General features: G+C 37.0%; 1 protein-coding gene across 2 annotated transcripts in view; it reads left to right on the top strand.

The window, feature by feature from the left end:
• Positions 1–11,812, top strand: part of LOC145680232 (transcription factor Sox-10-like) — a 195,291-nt gene extending 183,479 nt beyond the window's left edge. Inside the window, exons 5-6 of one of the 2 annotated variants that reach the window (XM_081750548.1) lie at positions 2,838–3,022; positions 5,725–11,812. In XM_081750548.1, the coding sequence (XP_081606674.1) occupies positions 2,838–3,022; positions 5,725–6,599 (1,060 nt within the window). In that variant the 3' untranslated portion in view covers positions 6,600–11,812. The remainder of the gene's footprint in view (positions 1–2,837; positions 3,023–5,724) is intronic. The other variant, XM_081750549.1, reaches the window with a different exon arrangement.
• The last annotated feature ends 880 nt before the right edge of the window (positions 11,813–12,692 follow it).

Consider the following 12,692-nt stretch of genomic DNA (forward strand, 5'->3'; position numbering starts at 1 on the left):
AGCGTTTTTCGGTGATTATTCCTCGATGGTACATCGGATTTTTGATTTCGACCTATGTTATCACTCAGCACGACATACTCTATCAGCGTCCTAAGTTTGGTTGAGATCGGCCAAACGGTCTAGGAGTAAGCGTTTTTCGGTGATTATTCCTCGATGCTACATCGGATTTTTTATTTCGACCTATGTTGTCACTCAGCACGACATACTCTATCAGCGTGCTAAGTTTGGTTGAGATCGGCCAAACGGTCTAGGAGGAGTTCGCGGACAACCAAACGGCTAACCCGAGTATAAGAGCTTCGCTTCGCTCAGCTCAAAAAAGGGGTACTCTTAAGATTGTGACACAATCGCTTGTCAAAAAAGTGAATAACCTGAAAGTGGTTACTTCACATAAAATTGAGCGATTCGGAGTTCGAATTTAATAACTTTAGTTACTTTCGAAGCATTTATTAGAGTTACTTATTCCAGTTTTGATTTAGTCGACACATGTAATGTTTGTTGTCTAGCATCAATAACACATCGTAACATGTTATTTAATACAGGAAAGCAAATGTAATTGGCAATATAATTATGGCATGCACAAAATATAGTTGAAAAACAAGTCTTCGCTGGGGCTTGTAATGTCTTATAATACCTACATACTTTTACTGGATCTAGATGCATTATTTAATTGGAAGATGTAGCTGAGGGTGAAGCAGTGCTACCTGCGCTCTTGAAAATGTGCTTTTGTTGACCTCAAACAGTTTTGATACGTTCAGTATAGTTTCCCACTTTCAACTCTTCAGCAAATTTCGCGCGCGAATCAGAGCGAATTACAAGCCCCGCTTTAACCACACTGATAAATGTCCGTTCTCCAGGTGGCGGTATACTGTACAAATATACGGAATCCTCTTGCTTACTATCAGTACGGAGCATGCGTTATGCGTATGCTACATAGGCACTGCTCTTAGATGTTACATCATGCCGTTGCAGGATGTCTGGTATCTAACAGTTTTCCCTGTATTACATACATATATGTATTAGGGATGGCCAGAACCGGTTCCTGGTGGAACCGGTTTTCGGGTCTGAACAGATCCGGTTCCGGAACCGGTTCTTCGGATCCAGGTCTGGAACCGGTTCCGCTGGAACCGAAACTTTGTGACCATTCCTACGCTAAACCCGAGCTACTGGCAAGCTGTGAACAGTATTGGGGCGTTTACACTTAGTCGATTTAGTCGCACGACTAAATCGACTCGCTGCATTTGCCACTAAATCGAAGCAACTAGGCCGAATCAGATTGATGGATGTGTTCAATTGTTTCAACCACAGAAAATAGAACGTCTTTTAATTCAGTTGCCAGTCGATTAGTCGCCTTCGATCAACAAGCGATTAAGTTGAAGTCCCGTTTACACGGTCGATTAAGTTGAAAGTGACGTCAATTCAACTGAATCGAACGCAAATCGACTAAGTGTAAACGCCCCATATGCTAGATAAAATGGTGGAAACGACAGGCAGGCGCCCAGGCGGCGGCAGCTTCTCTCATTTGGCTAAATAAACTGGGTAACTGGCAAACTCATTGGCTAAACAGGCAAACTGGCCTACTCATTTGGCTAAACCCCCACTGGTGGACCAAAACTTTTTTCTGGGACACAAGCGGGTCTGGGCGGGAAGGCACAAGCGCATGGTCCTCTTTGCACTATTTTTGAAGGTGAACTTTGTGCCTCCTTTACGGGTCTTTGGAGGCTTTCGAATACAGGTCTGGAACCGCTTCCTAAGATCCGGTTCTGGAACCGGGTTTTCAGATCCGGATTTGGAACCGGTTCCTAAGATCCGGTTCTGGAACCGGGTTTTCAGATCCAGATCTGGAACCGGTTCTTAAGATCCAGTTCTGGAACCGGGTTTTCGGATCCAGATCTGGAACTGGTTCTTAAAATCCGGTTCTGGAACCGGGTTTTCGGATCCAGGTCTGGAACCGGTTCCTAAGATCCGGTTCTGGAACCGGGTTTTCGGATCCAGGCCCGGAACCGGTTCTGAAAACCGGATCTCCGAGAACCGGTTCCCCGCGGAACCGGTTCCGCCGGAGCCGGAACTTTGTGGCCATTCCTAATATGTATGTTACCTTCGTCAGCTATATGTTATATACGTCCACTTGTATGTGAGATCCTGACCGCCTATATTGTTTCATACGGAAAGTACATACAGACGGAACACTCATACTGAAAGTATTATAAAACATATGTTTTCAGTTATACGTTTGCAGCATGTAAACTCTAAAAACTACAGGATTTACAAATGTAACATACGATTTTATGTACGCCACATACGATTGTTTTCTTAGTGCATGTTCATTGACAAACGATTTCTTTCGTCACTCGTAAATAATACGAATAGTACAGAGAATAGGGCTAGTAAAAGGAAAAAATACCGGACATTTAACATCCGGTTTTGAGGTCGTATCGGACAAAGAGGTCAAAAACCGAACTGTCCGGTAAAATACCGGACGGTCGGCAATAATATTTCTCATAATACATTATAAAAACAACAATTATTTACGCACATATCCTTATTACAGTAAATAAACTATAGCATTTAATATAAGTATATTAAATACCGTAGTTCCAAGAACTGAACACACTTCGAAAATCCTTTTCCGTTGCCCCCCGCTGCGAGCAGCCATGACAGTAATTGATATAATCTGAAATTTGGCAATTCCGAAGCTCTCTTATGCGCTAGCGTATCTAGAATTGTCCCCTTCAACAGGTCTGAAAACTACGTTTTTCTTACTGTAGTAAATCTGAACAATAATAAATAATTGTCTTATCCAATCAATAATAAAATAATATATTTTCTTTTCTTTTTAGCAGAGCAGTTAAACAGGAGGACAGTATGAGTCCAGTTGGCAACTCTCCTCAGAGTCTAATGTCAGGGTCACCCCATAGTGCACAGGGACCTCCGACTCCACCCACAACACCCAACGGAGGAGATAGCAAAACGTTAGCATTGTCTTCAGTTAGAACTAATACCATCATGAACATATTACCAAATGGTAAGTATTTAATGTTTAGTTTACTTATTTTAACCGTTCCAGACAAAAAGAAAAAAAGTGCAGCAAATTAGTACAGAGAACAGAGAGAAAATTAGCTGTGGTCTGTATACAGGGTGGCCCAAAAGTAGGTGTACACTACCGTACTGATAGACTCATTGCTTTTTATATCATTTCTTATTGTTATCCATCAGGTAGACTTAGTTTCTTTATTATTTGTTCTTAATATCTTCTTACTTATATCTTAAGCTTGGAACAGCCGACGCAAATAAACATATGTGCTAGAATATTATACTTGATCAATGCAGGGATGTATACCTACTTTTCGGCCACCCTGTATACAGACCACAGCGAAATTTCTCTCCGTTCTCTGTGGAGGAGTAAGAAAACAGTATTGTGATCGTGAGGAATCGTGAAGCTTTACCTAGATTTACCAATTTCACCACTCAATAGAACACGAGTGTGTGTCAACCCCCACCTATATAAAACTTTCCCAGTATCGTCTCTCGCACTATACGGAGAACATCTCTTGAGAGTGCAGTGTTGTCGGATTGCCGCTAAGTTTCGTTTTGTTGTTATCGTTATTTTATATTTTTACTATTATTATTATTATTATACTTTAATTCGAATAGCTGTTAATGTTCGTGTTATAGCTCTTTAGTTTTTTTTTTCTCGCTTGCCTGTCTTCTAAATTTGGCAACACTGTTCGTGCACTTTTGTTGTTTCACGTTGTCTCAAGTGTGCGTTCGGAAGGCAGCTCCACGAATCCTACCGAATTCTTCCGATGTATCACACGTGAGGGAAAGCAATTCTATGATTCGTGTAGAGCCCAGCCTTCACAAGTCGTCGCAGTCACTATAGTATTATCTCAAGCCAGGATGGATGCTCAGGGGATTAAAACCCGGGACCTTCCGAATACAAAACTAGAATGCTAACCATTTGAGATTGCCAGCTGTCTTATCTGAGAATGTAAATATTTCTACATTCTCAGATAGCTCTTGTTTTGTCTCTTATTTCATCACGTACATTCTGTCTCATCTCGTCTCGTGTGCAACTTTATAACCATTCATCAACGTCTGCTCAATTTTTAGTTACTGTAAGCACAGTTCAAAAGCCAACGTCCTACTCCTATGGAATACCGCTTCTCATAAGTGACCATAGAGAAGATGGGTGATCATTCGTAGTCACCAGATAGTGTTAGCGTTGCGGTGTCCACCCAGCGTCCCGTGGTGTTATGAGGACAAATGGGGAGCTACTTGGAAGAAAGAAGTAGCGAATTTTAGTCTAAGAAGCCAGCATTAACGGCGAAGCGATTTGCTGAACACACATCAGCCTTCAAAGACCTGAATGGAATTGAAGGCCCTGCACCCTTTCCGTCAAGGACAGTTGAACTAGAAGCTTAGTTTTAGTTAATTTTTAGTTCAGTTCCTTTTTGTGGGTGTATTTATTTAAAGAATATAGATAAAAGTTGTGAAGATATGGTATACTACTTTTAAATATCACCAAAGCAAATATTTGTTATTACTAATGTGTGTTACTGGTTCCGCATTGTATCATTGAAATTATTAGTTTCATTATCTATCATTTGGTAAAATAAAATAAGTGCATTATGGGTATTTTTTTTTAAAAAATCTTGCATTAAATGTCGGAAGCTTAAAAAAAGAAAGCAATGTAACTCAATTTCGTATATGTGTTACAAAAACATATATAATGAAACAAAGTGAAGGTATATCCCACGTTCTTTGTCAGTACCGTAAGCATTTCGACCATCAATAATACTGTACCCATGAACATCCAGTAGGGTTGCCAACTGGCCGGTTTTTCATCGGTCTGGTCGGAAATATTGCTGTTATTTTGCTTAAAGCCGGTGATCGGTACAAACTTCTTACCAGCCCCCCCTTTTTTTTTTCAAATTTGTATTTTGTTCGAAGTAATTTCATGTAGTTCAAAGTATAGATTTAAAAAGTAACTTTTATTCTGTAAATCCAAAACTGTACCGTTTCACCATTTATCAACGCTCGTATATTTTGTTCATCTGTTTAGATAATTTTAAGGAGATCCCCACCCAATAAAAAGCAGTACTACTTTTAAAATTACTCAATGGTTCTGAGTTCTGATCTCCGAAACAAGCCTCTTTTTCTTGATATGTTTGTACTTAAAACTTTTTTTTTGTATTAATGATACAGTTTTTATACTTATTTAAAAAAATACCGTTTTTTTTATATCAACTAGTTTTTCACTACTTCGTAAAATTTCAATGACACGACTTAAGTAACAGTTTCAGTGTTCCATCCCTGTTGTTAGTAAGATAAATTTACTCTAGAAATATGTTTATGCGAAAATAGCAACGTAACTCATGTTGTTGCGATAGAAATCAGTTGAACTTTCCGAAGTGCAAATTTATTTATTTATTTAATCGTTCTTTCTTCTGCTGTCCTTTGATTTTCAGTCTCATTAACTGGTTAAAAAAAAAAAAAAAAACTTAATCCCTTGTGCAATAGCGATACAGAGTGACATAACCTGAATTATGCTGCCGAGATTCTAGAGAATTCAAACTTTCGTTTCCGATATTTCCTAACCAAATGTTCTAAATTTTACATTAGCCTTGTTTATTATGAGACAAAGAACAGAATTTTAAGTAGTTAAGTATAAAATATAGTATAAGAAACACTACCAGTCATATTTACTCCAAATTTTCCTTTTAGGAGATCCTGGCCCAAAAATAGATTTTAGCCATGTGGACATGGGAGAATTGGCTACTGACACCATACAGGAAATGGTCGATGGCTCAGAATTTGATCAGTACCTTCCACCGGCTCATTATCTGTGTGGTCTCAATTCTGGTGGACATACTTCATCACATGCTGTTTGGTTGGTTCCCAAATATGGTAACAGTGCAGTAATGGGTACATCGGTCACAGAACAAGGACCACAATCAGGAATAGTTCCTGTAAGTCAAATAGCAACGGGCGAAAATCACACATCAGCTTCATCGTCTCCGTGTTCAGCAAGTCCTACTCCGCAAAGTCACAATATTCTTGGAGGAGAATCTTCGCCTCAAGCATCGAATCAGTCCAAACGAAACGGTGGAGCAGGTTATCCCTCGTTAAGTTCTTCACCTACAGGTCTTGATGGATCATCATTACCCGACATGCCTCAGCAGCAAGATCCACTTTCCGTGTTGACCAATTACGGAAACTATGTTATGCATCAAGTTCCAGAAGAGCCTTTGCCCTTACGGTACCACGAGTTACAGCCATCTCCCCATGTAAAGTCATCACCTTCCACGTCATCAAGGCTCTACCCATCATCCGCAGCGTCATCACCAGCATCAACAAGTCAAAATCCATCTCCGCCAATCCCATCAGCAGCCACCATTCCGCCAATAACAACATCCACAACAGTAAGTAACAACATTCCAGCACACTTCCATCAAGGAGCTGGAACTGCAGGTGCTGCATCCGCGTCGCCAACGTCTTACTATTACACTGGTGGACAGTCTCAGTACTTACCGTCATATCAGTATCTTCAACAAAGAGGAATTTTCGGGAACTCTGATTCTTGGCCAAATTATGCGTGAAACTGTCTGGAAGTGCGGTATACGGAGTGCGTGAATGACACTTTTTATGTGTGTATGTGTGCAATGGATGTACATCTAGGTATATTTAACCCGTTTTAAGGGACAAATGAAATAATTCCTTATAAAAATGTACAGTGTGTTACATTTAAAAACAAGGGAAAGAAATGCGTAATTGAACTTGAAAAAAATAAAACTTTTCTGTGATATCTTAGTACTTACAGAAGTTGCTTGTACTATTTAGAAGCAATCAGAGTCACCATTGTTAAATCTATATATGCGTTATACGTAAAAGTAAGAAGTTAATTGTATACGACTCGTTGTAGAATATTTAAAGTTACCATGTTTTATTTTTATCGCCATTCATGTGTTACTATCAAGAAATTTAAAATGTATATAATTTTATATTGCAAAGTACTTACTGGTATTTGATACACAGTATTTTATATCTAAAATCCGGTAATGGAACTAGAGCTGTTATGAAAGAACTTACTACATTCTAAGCTGACAAGAAGTAGTATTTGCAGGTGATTGATTCTAGTTTCTACTTCTAAATACAATAAGTACAAGGACATAAGCTTGTTGAATTAAGTGCAAGGACAAAATGTATTACATACTTAGGTCCAACGACAAAAAAATACTGTAATTATAAAAGTGCAAATACCAATTATGTTGTAGCATATCACTTTTGTACTTAAAATATCACAAGTTAAAGATAAGTCCTTGGTTAATAAATGTGTGATTAAACACTTCTGTGCGTAGATGGGGAAGGCAGATAATGAACATTTGAGCATTGTTTTTTAAAGCGATACAGAAATCTAACGCGTGTTGTTAAATTTAAAATGTATTTAAGTACGGAATATTACTTGATTAGTAGATTTAGCTTAAGTGCAAGGCTATTATTTTGTTAACTTAATTGTAGATCTCAAGGAGCTAAGCTTGGAAGTATGAAAGATATCAGCAAGTCAGTCCTTATATCTAAACAGTGACATCTGACTTTTCAATTAGCCATACTTAATAACTTCCGTTGCTTTGTCCATAACTTACCAAAAACTGTGCTGTAAAAAATATGAACATTTCACGTTGAAAATGCATAGACATTGTTGTACAAGAGCATTACCAATTAAAATAGAACGAGTTATACATGTGCAAGTAAAATATTGTAGCAGTCTTTATTTCAGTATTTCACCTCCAAAAATGTTTCGCTGCTAACCTATATTTTGTGTGTTTGGATGAAAACAGAACAAAGTTTATCTGCATAAGTCTACTGTTATATAGTTACGTTATACCAGTAACCGTACCTTGCAACCTGTTTTTAATGACTGTGCGAGCAGCGCGTAGAGAGAGAGTGTAGGAACTGCTAATTTGGAAGAAGGGTGATCTGTGTGCTATCAACATGAGAAGATGAATCTCCATGTATGTGTACGTATGACTACTAAAAGATCTTCCGAGATGTCCAGACGTCGTCAGAAAGCGAACCGTTTTGTCTTTAACAAAGAACAGGTCTCCTCCATTAAAGTCATCGCTTTTGGAGGCGAAGGATGACGTGATGCAACCCATGATTCATCTCCGAGCACTCTCTAGAGAGAAATATTGGTAGCAATAAAAGACACAAGAATTTTCAAATAAACATCAGTACCGAGTTCATTTTTTTTTCAAAACTTTCATTAAAAAGAAAATACAAGTTCTTTAATAGCACATGTGATGAGTTTCATTATTAAACATACATAACATTTATTACTACTTTTTATTACTATTTTATAAAACAGAAAGTTTATATCTAATGAATGAACAATTTATGTTTGAGAAGTAATTGAACGATAATTTTGTACATATCCTGTAGCCAAATCAGTTTGTTCTCGTCCAGTGTGCGAATTGAAAAATTTTCCCAGGGGGGGATGAATTTCACCCATATGCGCACCCAGTCCTCCCCCCCATATATATATATACTAACAAGTACAAAACAGTTGAGATGTGAGATCTTTCATAAATTTTCACTCAAGTAATATTTAGGTTAGCTACGCAAAGTAGACCTATTTATCTTTATGTCCACTTAAAAATACTCCAGAGGGGGAAAAAGTTATCCCTACCAGGGATAAAATTTTTCTTCTCCAGGGTGGGAAAGATTTTTGTCAGGGGGGGAAATCCCTGGCATCCTCCCCGCCAATTCGCACCCTGTTCTCGTCTCGTTATTAATGATACAAAGAAAGAATAATTCAGTTTTTAAAAACAAATATTACAATATTTGTTACAAGTTATTATAGTGTTGTAATGTATAAGATCACTTTTCTGAGTTTGTAAATGGTACTTAAGAGTCTTCATCCCGGCGAAATTAAAATACCGCTAATTTTACAGTAATTATGTGATATCTTCAAATAGATAAAAGATAATTAAAATATGGAACAAGAGCGCCCTAGACAATATTATTTTGCGTGAGGTACCGTTATCACAAGTCACCTAGTGGCTTTCCGTTTTCAGCTGTTTAGAAACGCGAAAATAAATGCCGAATTCAAAATGGCTCGAAATCGAAAGCAGATAAGTGAGTCGTGATAATGGTATCTCATGTAAAATAAAATTGTCTAGGGCGCTCTTGTTCCACATTTCGATTATCTTTTATCTATTAGAAGATATCACATAATTACTGTAAAATTAGCGGTATTTTAACTTCGCCGGGATGAAGACTCTTAACTATTATATGTTGTATGCACTTCTTCTTTCTCTAATGCTCATGCCATGTTACATTGGTGTACAGTCAGGGACAAAAGTTTTTTTCTGCTTGATGAAATTCGGTTTAAATAACTTCAAAATGGAAGAACAAATTTGAGTACAGTTTTCAGTAAATTAAAAAAAGAATGTGATTTTTTGTTCCAGCCTTGAAACTGTGTAAGATCCACAGTTATTCTCAAAAATAAATTGCACCAAACGAAAGAACTTTTGTCGCTGACTGTACAAAGGATGATTATTCAACTTCGTGGATATATCTGTATTTTACTCTCTATTTTCTTCTCCAATAATACTACACAACTGATACCTGTATCTACCTGTTATTGCATATCCCATTATTCTTTAACGTCATGATAGTAGATCTAAGCAGTGGAGTACACAGATTTCCAGCAAGGGATTACTTCCAAGTTCATATCATTTTCAAGATTTGTGTATTCTCGAACATAGTTTACTATGGTAAATGTATAATTTTTGATTGAAGGGGAGGGAGTTAAAACAACGAAAGCTTCCCTTTGCGTACGCCACTGGATCTAAGCAATTGCTGACAATGAAAAGAAGGATGAATCCTATAAATAATTTTGCTATATTATAACATTCTGTGTACATCTTTGTTATAACCAGGTTTAAGATGTTTAGAAGCAGTTTTTTGTAGGAAAAGAACAAATGAAAAGGGAGCTAATATCAGGCAAGGAAAGATGCGATTTCCCTCAACTATTTTGACAGTTGTCCTTCTATCAAAAAATTGAAAGCAATATAAACTCGGTACGGTACTTTAGGAAGAAAACGCATAAAAGTGTTGTACTTAAAAACTTTTCTAAGTTGTTAAATGTAAGTACGATTCTATTTGGAGATAAACATCTCCAGACAGATTTTTTTTTTTTTTTTTTTTTTTTTTTTTTTTTTTTTTTTACAATTTAACTATTCACTCACGGAAATAGAGATCGACTCTCCTTTTTGTAAGAATTGTTCCAAGTTTAATGGTAGCCGTCAGAAATATGTAACTGTAGTTAGAAAACAGTCCTGTTTTGCATATCATGGTTCTTCTGTTGTTAAAAAAAAAAAAAAAAAAAAAAAAGTTGGTGCTACACTTGGAAATATTGTAGCGTCCAGAGAAAGCACAATGTGCTTGATACACGATATGAACGGTGACCGGGAAGTTTGATCAGAAAGGAAATAAAATGTACTGCTGCACGATTCCATTAAAAGCTGGTTTTACAATATTTAATTCAAATTAGCCCAAGGTGACCAGACACCCGTTTTAGCCGGGACAGTCCCTTATTTTCAACCGTTGTCCCGTTTTTTGATTCTCAAACGGGACGCCTAAATGGCCCGTTTTTAAGCAAACATGGCCCAGGTGTGTCGTAATTATTATTCAAAATATAAATGGTCAATGCTAATTCTACACTCTTCCGTACCAACACTCATTGGAACAGGGGCAGATCCAGAGGGGGGAAATTGCCCCCTACCAGAAGAGGAAACTTTCTTATTTTATATATATAAATAAAACCCATCCCAAAGTTTGGAGCCCTTAAAAGTAGCAGTATGACAATGCACCTCCCCCCCCCCCCGAGAAGTCAGTCCTGGATCCGCCCCTGCATTGGGAAGGTTCAGCCGTGCCTAGAACTTCTGAATATTCAAATGAGAATTGAGTGTTCTGTAGTTCAAGTGGGAATTCTGAGTGTTGAAGTAGTTAAAAGTATTGTTGGGTAGTACTTAAGTTAGAAACGCTGTGTTATTATTCTTACTTGTGTATTTTGTAAATTGAAAACCCTGCTGAGTTCCAAAATGCAATGTGGAGGTCAACCCCCCTCCCCCGTCGCCGATTCGTATGCGTCCCGTTTTTGAAGCAAAAGTTCTGGTCACCTTGAGTTAGCCTATTTATTGAATTTTCAAGGTTTTTATTTTATTTTTTTAACGGTTACTTTTGTTACATTATACAGCCAATCTTGATCATAAAAAAAAATACATGCTATACTTCAACCATAACTACCCTAGATGGTTACTTGAGTGGAATACACAAACTTTGATCAAGAGGAAGATTCTCAGATGCATGAGTTTCTTTTTACTTCATTCCGTGGTTGTTACTGACTTTTTAAAAATAGAAGTTCATTAATTCTAATCAAGCATGCTTCTTTTAATTGTTGAATGAATCTTTATTTTTAAATAATTTTCATTCTTTTTTATATTTTATCTGCATTTAACAATCATATTACAATACTTGTCATAAAGTACTTAAAGAACCATGTTTTTAAAAGTTACGAAATGTTAGTGTAATTTCTTATTGAAATACAGCGCTTTCTGTTGTATCGCGTGTTAATTGTATAACGTAAAAAAAAAATATATATTTATTTTATTGTACATTATTATTATTATTATTATTTTGCAAAAGGAATCACAATTCTTTTAGCCACGGTATACTATTAAAAAAATATAAATGTAATTAAAAGTTTATTATAATATGTAAATGATTTTTTTTCATAAATTGAAAATCCTACCAATAAAGTTATTTTTTATAAATGTAATTGGTGATTTTATTTTTTAAAAGATCACTCAACCTGTTAACAAATAAATAATTGAAGTAACCTAATGATTTTGATTTTACACCTCATCGGCATGGATGCCAGAAGAAAATTTTCTAGGGTGGTCATCTCCCTGGTTGCTATATTACGTTTGGCATTTTTTTTTTATTTGTATTAAGAAAATCTTAAGAAATTCATTACATTTTCGTGAACCAGGGGGGTCCTGCCCCCTTCGGCGCCCATGCTCATCGGTGCTCTTTCTTCTCTTATAAAAGTGATCTAATTCTATCTTTTTTTTTTTTTTTGTAAAAATGTAGGTGGCAGTAATTAACAATTACATATCGTATTTCGTTTGATGCAGAATAATACAGACTTTAAAAAAAAAAAAAACTCGCAGCAAAAAAAAATTCTAAGTGCGCGCCTGTTCCTGAGATATACTGGTAGTTTGAGAATGTGCTTACTGAATAATGTAACAGACACTCTTAGTGTAGAAAACAAAATGTGTCGTGCCTGTCTCCATACAGATGTTGAACACTTCTTTTAACGCTGCTCTCAGTGTGGGACAGCCCCTACCTCCTTCCGAGAGGTGTGTGTCATTCACAAAGTTAATTAGTTAAATGTTGTTCCTACTGTTCGTTGCTATCATTCTACCTGTACCCTTCCCTAACTGCGCTGAAAATTGTTCTCATTGTTTCCAGAATACTGATGTGTTTCCAGGCTTCCGCTTCAGTGGCGCGGTCTGTTCATCTCTGCTTCTATGTCGTATGACAGTTGTTGTGTCTTGCGGCGTACCCTGTATGTCTCCGAAACAATGTGGTACCAGAAATGGCGTGGGTCAAAGAAAACTTGACCC

The sequence above is a fragment of the Thermobia domestica genome, chromosome 3 (genome assembly GCF_964235325.1).
Source record: "Thermobia domestica chromosome 3, izTheDome1.hap1.1, whole genome shotgun sequence".
In the NCBI taxonomy this organism is placed as follows: domain Eukaryota; kingdom Metazoa; phylum Arthropoda; class Insecta; order Zygentoma; family Lepismatidae; genus Thermobia; species Thermobia domestica.